This window comes from Castanea sativa, chromosome 7, assembly GCF_040712315.1.
Source record: "Castanea sativa cultivar Marrone di Chiusa Pesio chromosome 7, ASM4071231v1".
NCBI lineage: Eukaryota > Viridiplantae > Streptophyta > Magnoliopsida > Fagales > Fagaceae > Castanea > Castanea sativa.
The window spans coordinates 27,712,896-27,732,779 of NC_134019.1; the positions used below are offsets into that span (position 1 = coordinate 27,712,896).

At 33.6% G+C, this 19,884-nt stretch overlaps 2 protein-coding genes and 1 long non-coding RNA gene across 5 annotated transcripts; all 3 read left to right on the top strand.

Moving 5' to 3' along the window:
- The first annotated feature begins 1,356 nt into the window (after positions 1 to 1,356).
- Positions 1,357 to 10,504, top strand: LOC142643078 (putative E3 ubiquitin-protein ligase RHY1A). Of its 3 annotated transcripts, none has more exons than XM_075817623.1 (3): positions 1,357 to 1,695; positions 7,679 to 7,854; positions 9,851 to 10,504. In XM_075817623.1, exons 1-3 carry the CDS (start codon positions 1,519 to 1,521, stop codon positions 10,293 to 10,295), a joined length of 798 nt encoding a protein of 265 aa, XP_075673738.1. In that variant the 5' UTR covers positions 1,357 to 1,518; the 3' UTR covers positions 10,296 to 10,504. The 3 variants fall into 3 exon arrangements, with proteins under 3 accessions (XP_075673738.1, XP_075673736.1, XP_075673737.1); XM_075817621.1 differs by lacking the exon at positions 1,357 to 1,695 and adding an exon at positions 3,984 to 5,496; XM_075817622.1 differs by lacking the exon at positions 1,357 to 1,695 and adding an exon at positions 3,984 to 5,481.
- Positions 10,505 to 11,733: 1,229 nt separating this feature from the next.
- LOC142644253 (uncharacterized) lies at positions 11,734 to 12,891 on the top strand. The gene has a single exon (XM_075818901.1). It carries the CDS (start codon positions 11,734 to 11,736, stop codon positions 12,889 to 12,891), a length of 1,158 nt encoding a protein of 385 aa, XP_075675016.1.
- A 3,653-nt stretch (positions 12,892 to 16,544) lies between these two features.
- Positions 16,545 to 18,432, top strand: LOC142644686 (uncharacterized). Its single transcript, XR_012845973.1, has 2 exons — positions 16,545 to 16,676; positions 17,962 to 18,432. It is a non-coding gene; the product is annotated as an uncharacterized LOC142644686 (long non-coding RNA).
- Positions 18,433 to 19,884: the final 1,452 nt, after the last annotated feature.

Consider the following 19,884-nt stretch of genomic DNA (forward strand, 5'->3'; position numbering starts at 1 on the left):
GAGTGATTCTATTTTGTAGGGAGTTAGTGAGTAGAAGTAGGAATTTAAATCAACGTAAAAGTAGGAGTTTAGTAGAAGTAGGAAGGTATTTCAGCGTAGAAGTAAGAATATATTATTTTTGTCAATTTACTATTTTAACCCCACTTTTAAGTATTAGGTATGGGTACTTTTCACAATAAAAAAAAGCAATAACTAACTTTCTTTTGTCAATTTACTATTTTAATCACATTTTTAAGTTGTTAGTTAATTTATTTAGGGGTATTTTTGACAGGAAAAAAGCAATAACTAACTTTTTGAATCCTCTTAATATATACAGAAGATGATTGGATATGAGTTTGATAAATTATGTGAATTATGAACTTCTAATTTTAAAATTCATGATAATTAAATAAAAACATTGGTTTGAAGAAGAATATATATATATACTAGCCTCATCACACGCGCTTCGTGCGTGCAATGAGACTTTTTTTTTAGTGGTCCTATTTTGTAGAAAAAAACTGTATTTAATTATTTTATATATATAATATTTATTTAAAAATCTAATTTATAAGCGAAGAAATCAATTTAAAAATTAATAGGAGAGTGGTCCTATTTTTTAGGCAATGTTTTAGTGGGAGTTAGAGTTGTATTTTTACCAGATTGTTCTTTAGTTTTGTTTCTACTTAAATATAGGAGTGTAGGAACATTTTTGGAAAAAAAAATGAGGAATTCAAACAAAGAAAGCCCCTTAAATAATAGTACTTGCCTCATCACACGCGCAAAGCTCGTGCAATGAGATTTTTTTTTTTTTTGTAGAAAAAAACTTTGTTTTTTTTTTTTTAAATTTTATATATATAATTTTTATTTTGAAAATCTAATTTATAAGTGGATAAAATAATTTAAAAATTAATAAGAGATGAAGCATTTTTTTAGTAGTCCTATTTTATAAAAAAAAAAAACTATGTTTTATTTCTTTATTTTATATATATGATTTTAAAAAAAAAGTCTAATTTATAAGTATATAAAGTAATTTGAAAATTAATAGAAAAGTAGTCTTATTTTGTAGGTAATGTTTTAGTGGGAGTTAGAGTTGCATTTTTATCAAATTGTCCTGTAGTTTTATCTTTACTGAAACATAAGGGTATATGGGCATTTTTAAACTAAAAAAGAGAAATTCAAATAAAAAAAATCTCTTAAATAATAGTATAGATAAACCAAAACATCAAATAATTTGAGGTGCAAGCGAAAATAGAACAATAAATGTTATATTCAAACATTAGAAATTTTACACCTGCTGTCCGGTACACTGCATAACTAACCAAATAGGTCTTAACTTCTTGAATGTTCGACGATCTCATATTAAAATCAAAAGACGGTTTTGAATTCTCTCTCTCTCTCTCTCTCTCTCTAAAATGTTCTTTCTCAAAGTTCTTCTTCGAAGCTTTATCTAAAAGTTTCCCATCTCTCTCTAAAAAAATCTCTATTAAAGCGCTTAAAGTTAAAAGGTTACTTTTTGGTGAAGCTTTTATATAGTAGTGTATGACGAACTCATCGGAGCTCTTCCACACCCGGAGGTCTCGCGTGGTCCGCGGCTGCCCCGATCTATGGTTCGATCGGAGCTCTCATCGGCGCGATCACTGCAATTACCACTTTTATCATCTTCTTCATCATCGCCAAGATTCCCAACCCTCCGATCCTCTCCGCCGATCCATTCACGTAAGACCTCACTGGTAACCTTTTTTTTTAAAATTTTTTTTTTTAAGAATATTAATTTGAGATTGTTGCTATCAACAGCTGAAATTGAATATATTTGTGTGTGTGTATATATATATATGATAATTGATTTAATTTTCTTTTTGGAAATTTAAATTAGGCCCATATCAGTATATCACAATCAGGACTATAGGGTAGAGATTGCTTCTTTTCTTTTTTCTTTTTTCTCTTTTAAAAAAAAATTAAGTAGTATCTCAGAATTTGAGGACAAACAAAATTGCTTTTTTTTTTTTTTTAAAGAAAAAAAAATTGTATTTCAGAATTTGAGATCAAACACAAAATTTCATATTATTTTATAGAGTTTCTTAACAACCTTCAAAATTATTTGCAGATGAAGCTTACTCTACTCTAATATTTATGATGATCGATCTGTTGTAGATTATTTATGAGAATTTGCGGTGAACGAGTATTTCTAGATGTATTTTCTTTTCTTAGTATAGTTGCAAATTTATATATATCCATTCGTCCAATTAGCAGTAATGTAGCCGATAATTTAAAAATGAAGCAACAACTTTTGACTTTTTAGTTTTATATTGTTTGACAATTGGGTGGGGATTTAAATGTGTCAATTGAAAACTTCAGAAGATATTAGTTGAACAACATCGTCGTTGATAACAACTTTTAAAAAACTCCAGCTAAGGTATGTAGCTAAATTCTCCAAAATTGACCCAAATCCAACACAACATGCCTGGTTGGATTGGTTTTTAGGGTTGGTAGGTTGTGTTGGATTGTCAAAATTGTTTTCATGGTGGATTGGGTTGGGTGTGGGTCAGTAGATTCACAAATTCGCTTAATCTAATGCGACCCACTTATATTTAATATATAAAAAATATATTATATAATTTTGTTATTTACTCTTTTGTTTATCAATTGAGTTGTTATAAAATTATATGACATTCTACTAAACATAGAATGATAAAACTAGTTTATGTTTATTTTATTTCTCAAGTGAGTTGAGATAGAATTATTTGATATCTTATAGCTAAATTCAATGTCAATTGGTTTGATTATTTATGTTGGTTTGATGCACTACCAACATATTATTTGTGTTGGTTTGATCCTTGAAGCGCTAAATAAAAAAAGCCTGTGTTGGTTTGGTGCTATACTCAGGTTTATTAAGTTATAAATTTGATCTAATTTGTGCTAGTGCTGTTATAATGCTCGTTTAAAAATAACAAATAAAAAATATCCAACCTATGGGTCCAACTCGATCTAAATGGGTTAAATTGGATATTTTTTAACCTGACTATGGTAGGTCAGATTGAAAAAAACTCTCAACTCAATCCAACTCGACCCATGCAAACCCCTGTCCTCAGTTTTTGCCCCTCACCCACAAGAACTTGTAATTGTAAAGTGATTGTTACGCCAAAGGTGTGTGATGGTCAACTTTTGACTTTTAATTGCTCATAAAATTACATTTTTCCCAATAAGCTTCCATCTCTCTTTAACTCCATTACGGTATATAAGTAAAAAACATATCTTATTTCCATTCTTTTTCCCTTTGCAAAGCCATACAAAGGAATGAGAAAAATATTATTTTCCTTTCTTTTCTTCTTCTTTCCCTATTTTCAAAAATATATCTTTTTTCTATTTCTTTATCATTTTCTTCCCTTAATTTATTATGAGTTTGGTTGATGTATGCCTTTAGGACATATATAAATTATCCATTTTAGGAAATTTTTTTATGAGGAATTGAAAAAGTTATAAAAAGTTAGTTACTTTTTCATTTTTCTATAAAAAATTTTCTAGAATGGTTTATTAATGTATGCCTTAAGGGCATATGTTAGTAAAACCTATTTGTTATTAGGGTTGTTAATGAATTAAGCTATTCGTAAACCACTCAAGCTCAGGCTGCTCGGCTTGGAGAAAAGACTTATTGATGTTTGTTTGTTTAACATACGAGCTAAGCTCAAATCCATGTTTAAAATTGACTATTAAATGAGTAAAGCTCAAACATATAATGTGTTTGTAAATAAGTTCTTAAACACGGGGCTTGATTTAAGTTTATATAATATTATATGTTTATATATATAATTGTCTAAAAATATACATATCCAGACTTGATATTAGATCGTGTAAGAATGTAAATAAGTTCATACAAAATCAAGTTCTTATTTTTAGTTTGTTGATAAATATGAATAGTCCATTTGTATAATAAAATTATATATAATTTTTAATAATACAAGGTTGTTGAATCTTATTTTTATAAATTCATAAAAGAAAAATGCTCTATCTAATAATCTCAAATAATATAATTTCAACTATAATATAATTTTTAATTATTAATATATATTTGTGAAAGGGCAAAAAAGTTTTGTCATGGTTTTACCATATATGAAAAGAAAATATGTTAACAAGTAGCTCACGAGGGTAAGCTCAAACTTGTTCCATAAGGAAATAAACCAAGTTTGAACATATAATCTTATTTGATGTATAGTTTAAGCATCATATTCAAGATGAAATTAAATAAACAATCATAAACTTTCAATTCTATACTGATTTACAGCCCCTACTTCTTACTCTTTACTTTTCTTTTCCCGCTCCCCCGACTACAACCAGAAACAATATAAGTTTAGAGACTTATGGCCTGTTTGGGAGTTTAGAGAGGGAGGAGAGTAGAGGGGAGGGGAGTAGTGGAGAGGAGAGTAGAGGAGAATGATTACCCTCCACCTTGTTTGGATGTTTTTATAATTAGTAAGGGGGAATTGAGTAATTAGTCATTCTCCTTGTTTTTAACATTGTAATTTTATAAATATAATAAGGGTAAATTAGGTAATTTACTTTATCAATAATTTTGTGCTCTACTTTCCCTCCAAATCTCTCCAATTTGGGGGAATTAAAAATGAGAGGGTTGGAGGTAGTTAAAACCCCTTCAAATCCCTCCAAACCCCTCCCCCTCCTTCCTTAAAAAACTCCCAAACAAGGTAATTGAATTACTCCCCTTCCCTCTACTCTACTCCCCTCCTTTTTTAAACATCCAAACAGGCCATTAAAAACAATATAAGTTGAATCCTTACATCGAACTATACCAATGTGTTATTATTGTGGGCTTACGATTGCAAAAACTATTAATCCAAATCCAAATTCAAATAGAATAACGATAGTCACGAATTTTTGATTTATTATACTCACTGTACACACTATTACATAAACCGAAAGAAATCGTGTTTTAAAGGAAGTGTGTATATAGAGAGCATTCAATAGCAATTAGCAAAGTCTATAACAAGATAATTCTATCCAAATCCCAATTGGATCCGCAATTCAGGTGCAGCATGACCCACCTAAAACCATTCGTCACGCAAATCAATCGTCTTTCGTTCCCAACTAAAAAAAAAAAGATTCAAAAGAATACAAATTGCAGTAATAGAATAATAGTACTTACTACGTAACCAACCAACCAAAAAAAAAATTAAAAATTAAAAATCAAAATAAAAATCAAAATTCTCCTTAAACTTCTGGAATCTTCAGCGACCTCATGTTTTGGAAAAAGCAGTCTATTTGAAGTTACTTTTATCTTTTATAAAAAGCCAAAATAGATAGCGTATGAGTATGACGAGCGCATCGGAACTCTTCCACAACCGGAGGTCGTCTCGGGTGGGCCGCGGCAGCCCCGATCTAGGTTCCGATCGGAGCTTTCATCGACGCCACCACTGTAATTATCACGTTTATCATCTTCATCACCATCACCAAGATTCCCAAGCCTCCGATCCTCTCCGGCGATCCCTTTACGTACGACCTCACCTGGTAAATTGTATTTCATTTCAGAACTTCAAAATTAATTTTGAGCAAACAGATGAAGCTTGCTTTACTTTTTATGATCTGTTGTAGCTTATTTATGAGAATTTGCTGTGAATGAGAATTTTCTGGATGTATTTTCTTTATCTAAATGGTTGTAAATTTAATAATATGGCCTTATGGTTGTGTTTGTTTGTTAGAATTGATCACAATGGTTAAGCATATATAGTTTTGTGAATTCTTAAGTTAAGCACAAATTATAACCGCAATAACCACAATCTATGTTAACCTACTCCGCAAGAAATTTCCTCTATAGAAGAAATTGTTACAGTGAATTTATACCCACAAAACCTTTGGTAGACTAGATTCGACTTGTAATATTAACAAGCGGCCTGTACTCAACCACATCAACTTGGAACTCCAGTACACTAGTGAAGTCACCAGTAAAGGTTAATGAATCTTTGTGGCTTGAATGGGATTGAGAAACTCAATAGAGAGTTTAACCAGTAGTTTAGGCTCAAGGAATTTTGGCTCTTACCCACATCTTAACGTGACGACTCTTCTGAAAAACATGCAAAGTTGGGTCTTTTATAGGTTGGTGAAGGTCTGGTCTTGATAAGAAAATAAATGAGTAAAGAAAAAACTGGCACAAATTTGCTCAAGCAAACTCGCGGAGACATCAAGGTTATGCCAACTTCTAAAGGTCATGTTTCACATATTTCAAATGGAAGTTGGGTCAAGAGCCTTGTAGTTCAACTGATACCTCTTGAAGTTTCCTATGAAGACTTCCAGGTTCAAATCCCCCTTCCCCCTACTATTGAATTATCAAAAAATCAAAGATGGGTCAAATTTGTGATTGTTTAAGCTCGAGATGTTTACTTTCCAACAAAGCAAGTTTCACTTAAAAATTCACTACAGTGTAAAAAATAGGGGCAAAAGATCATCAACTCATCATCTTTGAGCATAGCATAACCTCGTCTTCTTTCAACAACATCTGAGCCAAACTCAACCTGACACAATTCTATGGAACAACCCAAATTTGAAATGTTTTGGCATTAGGATTTGTCAACTCATCTAATAAACCTAGCATTACTGTGCAACCAGAGGGAAATTATATATTTATCTGAAGATTTGGGTTTTAGCTGATTTATGACAATTTTTTTTTGTTGAAATAGCTATTCCTATTGGTTTTTATTTATTTATTTTAAATTTTTTTTCAGATTTTATAATTTCATCTAATCATCATCTTATGATTGTGTTGAATTGTTAGCATTTTGCATATCCATTTTTTAAAAATATGTAAGCATAAGCCAAATCATTTTTCACCCTTGTGAAGCAAGGCGTAAGCCTTGAGGCATTAAGGCCAAGCCTTTTGAATTTATTGTTTATAATTATAAGTTTATAACTAATTATAATGTTTGGTTTTTGTAGAAATATGATTAAATTTTTTTCACATCATTTATGTTTTCATGAACTTGTTTTGTTAGGTTTATCAACTTATATATAAGTAAATATCAAGCTATTTAATTTTTTTGCAAAATAGTTATATTTTGATCCTTTTGGAATTGTCTTTGTGCCCCCCCCCCCCCCCCCCCAAAAAAAAAAAAAAAAAACTTTGGAATTAACTGACTTCAGTAAATTTTAACCATTAGACATATAAAAAGTCACAATGCACACGTATTTGTTCACTTTGTGTGAATAAGTTGATAAATAGTCTATGATGTAAATTGTGAAGCATATTGAATGGGCTTAAGAACTTTTTGAATTTTAGGGGGGAAGGGCATAAAATTAGATAGGTGGCATGAACTGCTTCTCTTTGTAGTTTTTGTTCCCCTCTCAGCATAGTACATATTTTGGGTGAAAAGTACAAGGAATAGCAACTAGTTATGTGAAATTCATTTGTGACTTGTCATTGTCTCTTCTGTGATCTCTAATAATTAAGGTCATCATTTGAGTGTTTATAAGTACTTTTTTACCCAATGTTTAATTGTTATCTTTCTTATTGGGGGGAATTTCAGGGGAGAAAATACTTTCCTTAAAATGAACCTGGGATTCTTAATCATAATAGTGGTTTTGTTTATGTGTCTGTGTGGCGAAAGCATGAGATTCAAAATCAATATCAGTACAGTGGCTCAGTGCCTAGAGGTTCATACTTTTTCCCCTCATTTCTATATTGTGTTGGCTTGATAAGGAGCGTGCGCAAAGTACAAGTCAATTTGGTTCAAGCAACAGTGCCAACACAGAAAATTTAAGCAGCACAAGTAGGCCGAGGTTGATTGAAAATGAGGACAGGCTTCCTGGAGCTGTGCTGCTTGCAAGGGCAAGGCTTCTGGAGAGGTTGAGAGGGGTGCCTCTTTCTGCAAACAGGTCAGTTCTTACTGTGATATGCAATTTGGTATTTTTCAAGGGTGAGTTTGGACATTACATGAAAATTATTATCTATTTTATGTCATCAATAATATGTTTATGCCAAAATTGTCACTATACATCTGCGCAATACCAAGGTTGACAGCAACCAATGCTGTTAATGGTGAAGTTATGAAAGTATTGAATCGATCAATCTGATATCATATTTTCAGGTTTGATGATGGATCCAATTTTCTTCTCTGGCTCCACTTTTAGATGGACCTCGATGAGTGAAAACTGGGTTATGGTGACCCATTTAATTCTTATGGAATGGCCAGAAACATCTTCAACTTTCTTGCAATTAATTATCCTGTACATGATGTTTGTAATTTAAATTTATTATGACAAAATTATTTATGATTGGAGGAATTGCATAGTGTGTGTGCGTGCGCGCGCGTGCGTGTGTAATTATCTTGTACATGATGTTTGTAATTTAAATTTATTATGACAAAATTATTTATGACTGGAGGAATTGCATAGTGTGTGTATGCGCGCGCGCGTGCGTGTGTGCTGGATTGTATTAGCAGTCCTATACTGTTAGGGGATGTTTAGCATATCACAAAACTAGGCCAACCAAGAACAACATAACTGGTTTAATTGTTTTTTAGTTCAAAAAACTGGTTCGAAATGGGATGAAATATGTTCCTTAAAAAACCTAGTTTTTACTTTGGTTCTTTCAAGTTCTGAAAATTTTGATGTTTTTACGTGCATATTCTCACCATAAATCTAGTTTTAAATTAGAAAATTTTGCATGCATATTAAGTAAAATGGTTTTGATATGATTCTAGACAAACTTGAAATAAAATAAAACCAGTTAAGTTTAGTTTTTGGTTCAGCTTTTATTAGAACTGAACTAGTTTGGTTGCTTGCCAAACATCCCTTATTGTCTGAATTGGGTTGGTAGTTGAGTGGGATGATTCAAAGGGGTAGCTCCTTCTCCTGATCATGCCTGTTGGATTTGTGACAGACAGTTGAGGTTGTGGCACAACAGTTAAAGGGTTTATGATTTATCACTTTTTTTCTTTCAATTAGATATGATGTCTTTCTATGTGAGATTGATCTGACGTGGTGACAACTGTCGAAATCCATGGAATTCCATTTGGAGTTTGGAATCTCCAGAGGAGCCACATCCCTGATTAAGTTGATAACATTTAAAAAATGATGAGTCGCACTAGAGCTCTTTTGTCATGGTTACTTGCTCCCTCTGTATGAAATTTTAAATTGCAATTAAAGTTCAATTAGGCAGTCATTTGTGATCCTAACTTTGGGGACCCGCTATAATTTTGCTCTGAATACCCCTTTGGAGGATTTGAACTTGGTTTAGTAATTGCAATGGTTAATTCTACTGGCTCTCATCTACGGGTTCAATTATGAGTCTCAGAGAACATCTTGCCCACTTACCAGAGAGAGTAGTGTATTCCTTTAATCTCATTTTATGACTTAATATTAATAGTGCAGCAATTCAGGCAGTTGGGACAAGACACTGTAATTTATTGTGAAAAAATTCTCCTAATATATTTTATTTCTTTTAACAAATGCTGAATTCTATGCTTGTATTCATTACATGTGCAACAATATGGGAATTTTATATATTCACAAATTATTGGTGAATATCTCTTGTGCCACTAAGTTGTCTTTGAAACAGTTGGACTGATTTTAATGGATGGCTTCTTCAATCATTGTGTTTCTCATTCAATTTTGATATTTGTCAAATGTTTCTTGGGCTTCTGTATCATTAACTGTCATTTGCTGTGAATTTCTGCTGCTGATACTACTGACATCATCCTCACTACTGTTGCTGCTGCTTGTGCTACTATAGATATCGTTTGTTGCAGCTTGCACATGGTATTATGGTCTTATAGACTACTTCTCAAAATATTTTGAATGTGAAGATCTTTCTTTCCTATTCCTTGAATCAAAATAATAGTCTCTTGTTTCATTTTTATTTTTTATTTAGGGGTAGTGGGAGACCTTTGTCAGATCGCACTGAATTAATGCTTGAAGATGACGTAAGAGAGCTTGTTGATGATCGGGATGTGGGTACTCAAGCATCAGTGGGTCAGTCAGCTGGAAGCTCAACCATTACTAGCCTGACCTCTCGACTTGAGAGGCTACAATTATTCTTAAAACCGAAGAAGAAGCCACCTGGTCTCAGTCAGGAGGCTCTAGATTGTTTGCACCTGGAGGTTTTCAGCAGCAATGTTGAAGGGGCGGTATCAAGAGCTTCTCAGGATTGTAGTATATGTCTGGAGACATTCGTGGAGGGAGATGCACTTATACGCTTGCCATGTTCCCATAGGTTCCACTCTGCCTGCTTGGATCCCTGGGTTCGAACTTGTGGTGACTGCCCATATTGTCGCAGAACTATAGTAACAAGTCACAACAAAGCATCAAAGAGTTAGATTTTTTTACTAGAAATGTTCTTGTAATCTGGGTTTTCCTACAAGTGTGAAAGTTTTGGCACTGACCAAATTATGTCTTTAATTTGTAATTGTGTGCAAATGTAATTATTGTATCTCCTGCTCTATTGTACATACACTAGAAAATCTAGTCACATTGTATTTCTTGACTACTATTTTGAAATTTGAATATGTGGAATTTTTTTATTTTTTTTTAACCTTAAATTTTTAATAATTTGGTTAGTGGTGATGTTTGCAAAACAATGTGGAAAAATAATTTGGTTAGTGGTTAGTCAAATGAACCTCTCAAGGGTATGTCAATGGAGAAGGTGAGAGTAGAGGAATTTGGAGAATCAAAGGATTAAGATTGTGAATGAGTCAATCTTGTTTTTTTTTAGGGCTTCTTTATCAAAATTCTCTCTGAAAGCTTTCTACATTTTGTGGGTATAAGGATATTTATAGTAGGGTTCATGAGGAATGTGAAAAGATGTTTTTCTTCCAAATAGGGCATTCTAGCGACTCGGCCTCGCGACTAGAACTAGTCGCAAGTCTGAGTCGCGAGATAACTACTAAGCTAGACTATGTTTTTTGTTCTGTAGTGTTCTAGCTATTGTGACCCTTCAACTCCTTGTATGCTTCACACATGTGACACTTTGGCGACTTGCTAGTCGTGAGCCAGTCGCAAGACTCTTTTAAGTGCACACAACTTGAGTTTTCTTCACACTTTCTTACACACTACCTTTACATAATTCTCACATATATATAAGGTATCTAATTGCTAAAATACAAGCAAATTTGGCACAGAATAAAACTAACACATGATTGAATAAATTCAACCTTACAATATCTTTCTACTATCCTCATCTACTATAAAAACCAGAGATCAATCACATAAATACCCTAGAAAGTTCACAAATACAATCAATCAAATGACTCCCTCCTCCCTTTTAGGTCCACCAGCCCTCCGTTGCAGCATCAAGCCTAAAACCCCCACAAAAATCGACACAACATCGCTCAACTCCAACCTTCTTACCCACCTTAACCCCCACCCTCGAACTTTTCTTCAAATCCATAGCCAATTTTGGTCCATGTGACCTTGACCAGTTCCTAGAAAAAGCTTGGCAACATGATCCCATAACCACTCTTAAGCTCATGTTTAACCTTAGTCTTGTCAAACAGAGAAGTTTTCTTAGCTGCAATCCTATGGTTGAAAGAGAACCATCATCAAACACTATCATTGAACCTCCAAACCTTTGTACGCTTTGGTTGCTTGGATCTTCTCCCTCAACTTCTCTTCTGGGTTGTGAAGAAAGAGGTTGAGATGCAATGGTATCCTTAGTCTATTGATAAAAATTACTGGAAGAATAAGGAGACTGAGAAGAACAAGAAGGAGAATGAAAAATCCAAAGAGATAGGGGGGGCTTTGAGGAAGGAGAATCATATGACTAGGACTAAAAGAGCTGTCAAGTTTTACCATTCTAACTCGGATTATAGGTTCTTATACAACTGCGTTGCAGATCTTTTTGCAAAGCTTCTTAAATCTGATATTGAGTATTTGAAGTTGGGTGAGATTGACCACATCAGTATGGCTTCAAAATGGTGTCCTCTTGATAACTTTCAAGATCAACAGACCTTGCTATATGAGGGCATTGCGAGGCTGGTTTTCCCACTAGATTCTGATCCTGAGTACAAAGATATTGAAGAGGCTCAATATGTTTATAGGGTTCGAAACAGGCTTTGGAAAGAAGTTCTTGTTCCACTCCGAAAGGCACTGGGGAGTGGGAAAGAGTGCGAGTCAGTGCCATGGGAACCAGCTCTATCAGACGCCATGAAGAAACTGTATGAGGATATCTTTGACAAGAAATTTCAATATTGTGGTATGTCCTTCTCGAAAGTGTATGAGGAGAAGTATGAGGCTTATCTTGAGATTGTGACTCAGCGGAAGAAGGCAAGCGAACAGTTACTTCCAAATGAAATTGTGGTAAATTTAAATAATGGGATTGACAGAAAAGTTGTGGAGTGTGAATGGCAGAGACTTGTTAGGCACATGGAAAAGGAAGGGAGACTGAAAAACTGTTTGGCAATTTGTGACATACCAAAAACAATTGGAGCAATTCAAAAGGACTTATGTGCCTCAATGGGGGTATTACTTTCAGAATTGAGTGATGAGCCTTGGAAGGGAAAGGTAATCACATGCAGCCCCAATCCTGAGCTTCGCAGGATTAAAGGTGACAATCTTCAATCCAAGATTGAGTTTGTTAAAAGACTAGAATGTGATGATAACATCGATATGCAGAAGGTGTATGATCAACTCTTGGAATTTTCTGTGGCCAAAAAGTCAAGCCCAGATAGGATGTTGAAGGCAGTTTACCTGTTTCACTACAAGGAATTTAGTGATGAGTTTAGCAATAAGGAGTCCTTCCAGCTGAAAGTGTATAGGATACCATTTTTTTTCCTTGATCTTAGAGATGCTTCAATTTCTATGACAAGGAAGTGCGAAAAGGTGGCCATGGTTCCATCTCTGGAGGATTTAGTCAAGTCAGTTCCAAAGCCAGAGGAGTTGATGGAGTCAGCAATTTCTGGAGAAAGAGAACAATGATCTAATTGTATTTGATTGATATATCTAGAATCTCAAATGAAATTATGCTTTTCGCAGAATAGAATTTGTTCTGTTTGTTTATTATTTATTTATTGGAAAAAAGAAGAAGAAGAAGAATTTGATTTGTTTGCACGGTATGGTCTTTATTATTAGAAGACATCAAGGATTGATTGTTGTCAACCGCATTTTCCTTTTTTCCTGTTCTGTGTTTTATTCCAATGGTATTGATTTTTTTTTTTTTTTAATTTCATTGCATTTAATACGCCCACCTCCATTCAAGATAAATATCCACAGATTCTTTGAGATCCCACTTGGGAGTGCACCGTTTAGTGGATTCATACCAAAAACAGGTTGTTTCCTGGCATTATTCAAAAAGCTTTATGCTTTTGGCTTGCGTCAAAAGAAACTCTTGAACCTGATTGTGGATGTTTTTGATAATTTGTGTATGAGTTAATTGGTTACCTTCAACAACATAAATGAGTAAGAAGTTTGTTTATTTTCTTCTATCTTTGGGGGCTGAAGCCCAACTACAAGAGGAAGCAGCCCAGGTCAAGTGCCATTAAGATCCATAGAGAAGAGTATGTGCCACAATGCACTGAACATCGAGTTTACCAACTAATATAGGTACCTTCATAATGCAGTTCTGTGGCTTGACGAAAGTACATTTTTAATCTATACAAGTTATTGGAACCTTTTTTGAGTTATTGAAAGTTGAGGAGCAACTATCTATTTCTTCTATAAATAATACTTTCAATACTGAGGTTTTGCTACTCTCTTTGTAAGCTAATTTATATTTTATATATGACCTTATAACATGTTGAGTTCAATAATATATATGACCTTATAATCAACCTTACATATATAACCTTCAAGGCAGGGTGAAGATTACCGTTACTGAAAAAACAAGACAAATTAGAACCTCAGGCAAATTTTGCAGCCCGTATGAGCTACAGAATTGCAAATCCTCTTAACCCAAATAAAAGAGCAATCTACAAAACATTCAGCTAAAGAAAGAATATTAGATAGGGTGGCATAGGTAGAAAAATCCACAGTGAGCTCGGTAGATGAAAGAGAGTTAAAGCAAGCTTTAGCATCGTCTTTGAAAATCACATGGCTCCATTGTTCTCTTTTTGAAAGCTGAAATGCCCACAGAAAGGCCTCTGCTTTATCTTGGAGAGGGGAACGTATCCTAACCAACCTTGCCCAAACATTGATCACAAAACTATTATGATCTCTAGCAACCACAGCCAAAGATGCTTTGGAATTGGACAGAGCTGCATCAACATTGAGTTTGATCCAGTTTTGCGGAGGGGGGAAGCCAGGAGTGGTGGACAGGGAGGGATGGGGGAAGCTCAGGATAAGCAACTACCAAGGAGAACTCATGGAGACTGTTGCAAATGAGTTGGATGGAGGAGTGCAAGTCGAAAGATCCTTTTGAGGTGCAGAACATGATTTCTTAGGCTCCAAATTTCTTCTAAAGTGAGGGCCATGTTAAGGGTGACAAGCTACCTATGAAGGGCGTAGGTTGCAGATTTCTTGATAAATTAAAAAAAAAAAAAAAAAAAAATTGGGGGGGTTTGGGGGTGGGGTGGTGGTAATTTGGGTTTGTTCAACTTAGAATGAGCAGAACTTCGTACCAATTGACTATAATAAAAAATTGCAGAGGTAGAAGATATGTTAAAACAAGCAAGAAAATGAGCAAAATTGCTTAACTGTGCACCAGAAACCTTGATTATGAGTATACAGTACTTTCATATGCAACGTGTATGAAGATCAATATGTATTCTCCACTAGTATTTAGGAAGTCAAAGGAATGATGAAGACTAAACACTTGATGTGTGGTTTGGCAGAGAAGGAAAAAGGTTAGAGAGTTTAGACAATGATTTTTTAGTAAGTAGTACATTCTTCATTGTTGCAACCTGCAATTGGTGTCTTCAGGGAGGTTAATGATTCACCAAAGAGTTCAGTCCTTTAAGAAGTCTTAATTTCAAAAATGACCAAAACTTTACGTACATATACGTGTATTTGTGTCACATTCTTACGTGTCTTTGTGATGAATCCTGATTTTTAAATGAAACACCAACTTCCTTGTCAATAATGACAAGTGAAGCTGTTTTCATTTCTATGGAGTCTAGAAGAGGCATATCTCACTGGTTTAGTAATAGCTAACTGAGGTAGACATGCCAGACAAGTAGTTATGAATGCTTGTAATTAAAAAATTAAGATGTGCTTCCTCAAAAGAAATGTACCATATTTTTTCTTGGATCAACCATAAAAGTAATTTATAATTTTTTCATTAATCTCTGCAGCATGTTAACCTCTGCAATTCTAGTTAGAGGAAAATTATAATTATACTTTTTGGCCATTGACCACATGACAGGATGGAATTCCCTTGTCTGCATATTGGCTTGAAAATATGTTGATTCATGTCTGTATTGACTCCACTCCTTTTCTTAGCTTAAGTGCTCTTAGTGATCCATTATGGAAAGCAGAAATGGTAGACTGCATGTTAATTTGAATAGGTTCATTTGAAGTTAAATTGAGGGGAAAATGTTTGAATGTTTATGTGGAAATAAATATATATATATAGAATTAGTTGAGATTAGATAAAGTTTTTGATTAGAGCTTAGACCGAAAATGCCTCATGTTGAATTTATGATGCCAGAGTATTAGATGCTTCATTTTATTCTTAGATGTTCTATTTATGAAAATTTAAAACCTCAAAAAATGAAATTTGAAGGTTTTTTTTTAAAAAATTTTAAATTACTCTTTTATTTTTTTGAATGTACTACACATTAGAGTTACTAATTCTGGTTTAATATAAATATAGATTGCATGGTTTATTACCAACTTATGTGTTTTGTATGTTTCTGATAATCACCTACAACATGGATGCTCAAATATGTATACAGGGCAACAAGAAGTCACCAGGCAAGAGGATAACTCACTTTCAGGTTGTTAATCATATGCACTATTCTGTTCTATAATTTCTGCCACCTATACTTCTTTAATTTAGTCCAAATAGTAACTTTTAATATGGCTTGACTCTTTAGTTTTCCCAAAGTGACCCAAGCAAAGCAATGCTCACTTCAGCTGATTCAATAATCTGTATTGTTGTGGGTTGATGTTATCTGCAAATTCAAGGGTTGGTTTTTGTGTATCATAATTCTCATTTCTCCTTTGTTTTCCAATCTAAAAAGGTTATATCAGTTGCTTGGTGAACTATTACTTTTAATAATTTTGCATATGTGGTCTGCATTTGTTGAATCCTATGTGACCAGGTAATAAATTTCAGGGAAAATTACTTTTGGAATGATGTATTATTTTTTTAATTATCAACAACATACATATATACATATTTATTAATAAAAATAAAAATCTTTAGTTCCAAAATTTTAGGATTTGCCATATGTATTTTTTTTCTCCATTTTATTTTATCTAATGTCATAATCTTTGTTACTTTATTAATTGAAGTTTTTTTTTTTTTTTTTTTTTTACTTCTACTAAGGTGATTTTTGACAGAGATTAACTTCGGTCAGAGCCAGCGCAAAAATGAGGTTTTACGCTACCAATGAATAAACGCCACGTCATCACTTTGCTGGAAAATCAATACACATTAGGACACACAATCATAACTCAATTAAACCTTACAATCCGCAAACACACCTGAAGAGCTAAACGCCTAAACCCCAAATCTCATTTCCTCCTCTCCTCTTAGCACCGGAGCTCCATACGCCACCACACACGTCATTTCAGGAGCTGGGGCCGCCGCACCGAACCTCAAGGTGTGTTCTTTTATGATTTGTTATTTCCCCAAATTTTGGATTTCAAAATTTTAATGGGTTTGGGTTATTTTTTAGATATCAGTCACTTGATTTGGTATGGGTTTTGCTGGGTTTTGGTATCTTCACCGGTTTTGATTGAATTCTTAAGTGGTAGGTTCAAACCCTAGATAAAATCTGATTTTTTTTTTCCAGCTAGCCTGGGTTCTTATGATTTTTATTTCGGCTCAAAATCATGATTCTTGGGTGCTTCTTTTTTGAGTTATGAAATTTTTTTTAGGCTTTCTATGTATTTGGATCCCCTGTATTGCTTTGCCCGTTGTTCTTTTGAAAGGATTAATTTAGTTAGTTGAATTGTTCTTTATGTGGAGTTGAAAAATATGACAAGTTGACAGCGTCAGATGGAGAATATATGTTCTAGTACTTCATTTTCTAAATCTTTTAGTAAATGGTGCCAACTTTAGCTTGTGGTTAAATCTTTTTTCTATCACTATTATTAATTTTGTTGTTGACAGCTTATCTATCCATCTAAACTTTTCAAATGAAACCTTTTACACCCATATGAATGATGTTTGAACCCATGCTTCCTTGTAAATTCATAATAGGCTTTGGGTGCTGAATCAAAAACAGTAAAAATATGGGTGAGAAACTACTGAACTGATTAGTGTACAAATGGTTTTTCTTTTCACATGTTGAATAGCTACATTGTTGTCTTCCACTGTGATCGCCTCTTGAATTCATAAGATGCCAGTTTATCACTGTAATTATTCCTAGCTTCTTCTTTTCTTTTTCTTTTTTTTTTTTTTTTTTTTTTTTTTTTCTGATAATTCAATAGTTAGGGGAGGGAGACTTGAACTTTGGACGTCACCTTTAGAAATACTAGGAGTCACTAATTGAGTTACAAGGCTCTTGACTAAATTTATTAGAACTGTTTTTCGGCAGATACCTATAATTTATTCATTGTTTCAGATATGACATATCTCTGGCATGTCTAATTCACTGTATAACATTATCATTGTCATTAGCATCTCATAATATGCTCATTGTGTTGTGATCAGATAGCACCTTCTCCCACCCCATATATAAGGTTTAGAAGGTGAAGTCATGAGTTCAAATCTCCTAGGTTTGTGTGAGTTGTGTTTGTAATTCCTTGATTTTCTCAAACTTGTAAATGGTTCATTGACCTATTTTTTGCCCAATACTAATAGCAATAGCACTGATTTTCTGTGTGTTAATTTAAGGGTGTTGTGAAATTCTTTTGCTCACATCTTCTCCTCTGTATTAACAGGTCATAGGAATTGCTGGTATCAAGGGAGCAAACAGGATTGATTTACTTGACCCGGAACCATATGATCTTACTATCCGGGTTTCTCTGGGGGAAATGCAAATGACTACACTGATCAGAAGACCTTTACAAGATGTTGTGTTAGTGTATTTTTTTTAAAAGAAATTGGAAAAAGGGATGCTGTGAATAGAAGCGACCATATGCTGTTCATGAACTTGTCTTATCATTGTTCTGATTGTGTACAGACCATTTTGATTTTATTATTTTGTTCTCTGGATGAAATGGATTCGATTTGGGGTGTGCAACACTTGGTTTTTGTTAAACACCTGCAAATAATGATTTCAATCTATATCATTCATTGTCTACAAGTGATTTTTTCTGTAGTTCAGAGAACAGTTGTGCTGTCATGATCATGGGGCTTGCATTTTTGTAGCTTCAAATGAATGTCATATTGATCTAAACATTAAAACTTCAGTGAGAGGAGTAGCTGTTTTCTGATTTTAACAGTACTGGAAGGGTCCTTTCTCAATCCCTTGAGCTGAAAAAATCTTAGAGCCTAGCCAATGTCTTTTTTAATGTTCAGTCTATCTCTCTGTACATACATGTAGGAGATTTAACATGATGCCTAACAAATCAAGAATTTGTAAAAAAAAAATAAAAAAAAAAAAATAAATAAATATATATATATATATATATATATATATATATATATCTATATATATATATATATATATATATATATATATATATATATATAGAAAGATCATAACTTTCTGGTTAAATAATATAGAACTTTGTATCAGGTTTAGACAAAGTTGGGGTTTGGTTGCATCCTGTACAGCTGTGATCTGTTTGGATCGTATGAATCTTTGAAAGAATGCAAGGTTTCAGATTGCCTTCTCATCTGTTTACAAGAGTAAAAGTAAATGGAGGGTTTGATCTTTATATTCTAAGATATTTTGCTATATTTTTTTCCCTCACCTCCCTGAATGTGTGATAAAATTTAAACTTTGTAAAGGGTCTATTGTATGATATTTGGATTATGTGCATGCTCATAACTGTCCCCAATCAAATAAGTTTGCTAATGGGTTTGCAAGCTAACCATCTCCTAAATACAACTAATCAAAATTCTGCAAATAACAAAATTGGGGTATTTTGTGAATTTCATTATATGTAGAGCAAAATATGACCCACCCTAAATATGGTTGTTTATTTATAAGCAATGAAGAGTTGTAATGTAATAATGATGATCATAATAATAATAATAATAAACACATTTGAAAGGTGACTTATACCTTCATTGCCAAAGAAAATACACATTTTAAAGGTCACTTATTTTGAAATAAACACTCTAAAATGTTGCCAAGGCTCTCTTGTTTTTCTATATGGCTAACTAATGTACATGTTAAAGAGCAATTCTGCCAACTAAATGAATCCTTTCAAAAGAACCACGGGCAGAGCAATACAGTGGATTCACAATACATAGAAAACCTCAAAACAATTTCATAACTTAAGAAGGAAGCACAGTAGAAATAAAAATCATAAGAACCCAGGCTAGCTGGAAAAAAAAAAATCAGATTTTATTTAGGGTTTGAACCCACCACTTAAGAATTCAATCAAAGCCCGTGAAAATACCAAAATCTAGTAAAATCCATACCAAATCAACAAAACTCATACCAAATCAAGTGATTGATATCTAAAAAATAACCCAAACCCATTAAAATTTCGAAATCCAAAATTTGGGGAAATAACAAATCATAAAAGAACACACCTTGAGGTTCAGTGCGGCGGCCCCAGCTCCAGAAATGATGTGTGTGGTGGCGTATGGAGCTCCAGTGCTAAGAGGAGAGGAGGAAATGAGATTTGGAGTTTAGGCATGTAGCTCTTCAGGCCTGTCGTCTATTCGTGTTTGCGGATTGTAAGGTA

What these genes read in the sequence shown, in the direction of transcription:
- LOC142643078 (XM_075817621.1), top strand. Translation starts at nt 5,296, where the DNA reads ATGAGTATGACGAGCGCATCGGAACTCTTCCACAACCGGAGGTCGTCT. An exon ending in TTTACGTACGACCTCACCTG is followed by an intron (nt 5,497 to 7,678) that starts GTAAATTGTATT and finishes TGGCTTGATAAG; the next exon opens with GAGCGTGCGCAAAGTACAAG. An exon ending in GTGCCTCTTTCTGCAAACAG is followed by an intron (nt 7,855 to 9,850) that starts GTCAGTTCTTAC and finishes TTTTTTATTTAG; the next exon opens with GGGTAGTGGGAGACCTTTGT.
- LOC142644253 (XM_075818901.1), top strand. Translation starts at nt 11,734, where the DNA reads ATGACTAGGACTAAAAGAGCTGTCAAGTTTTACCATTCTAACTCGGAT.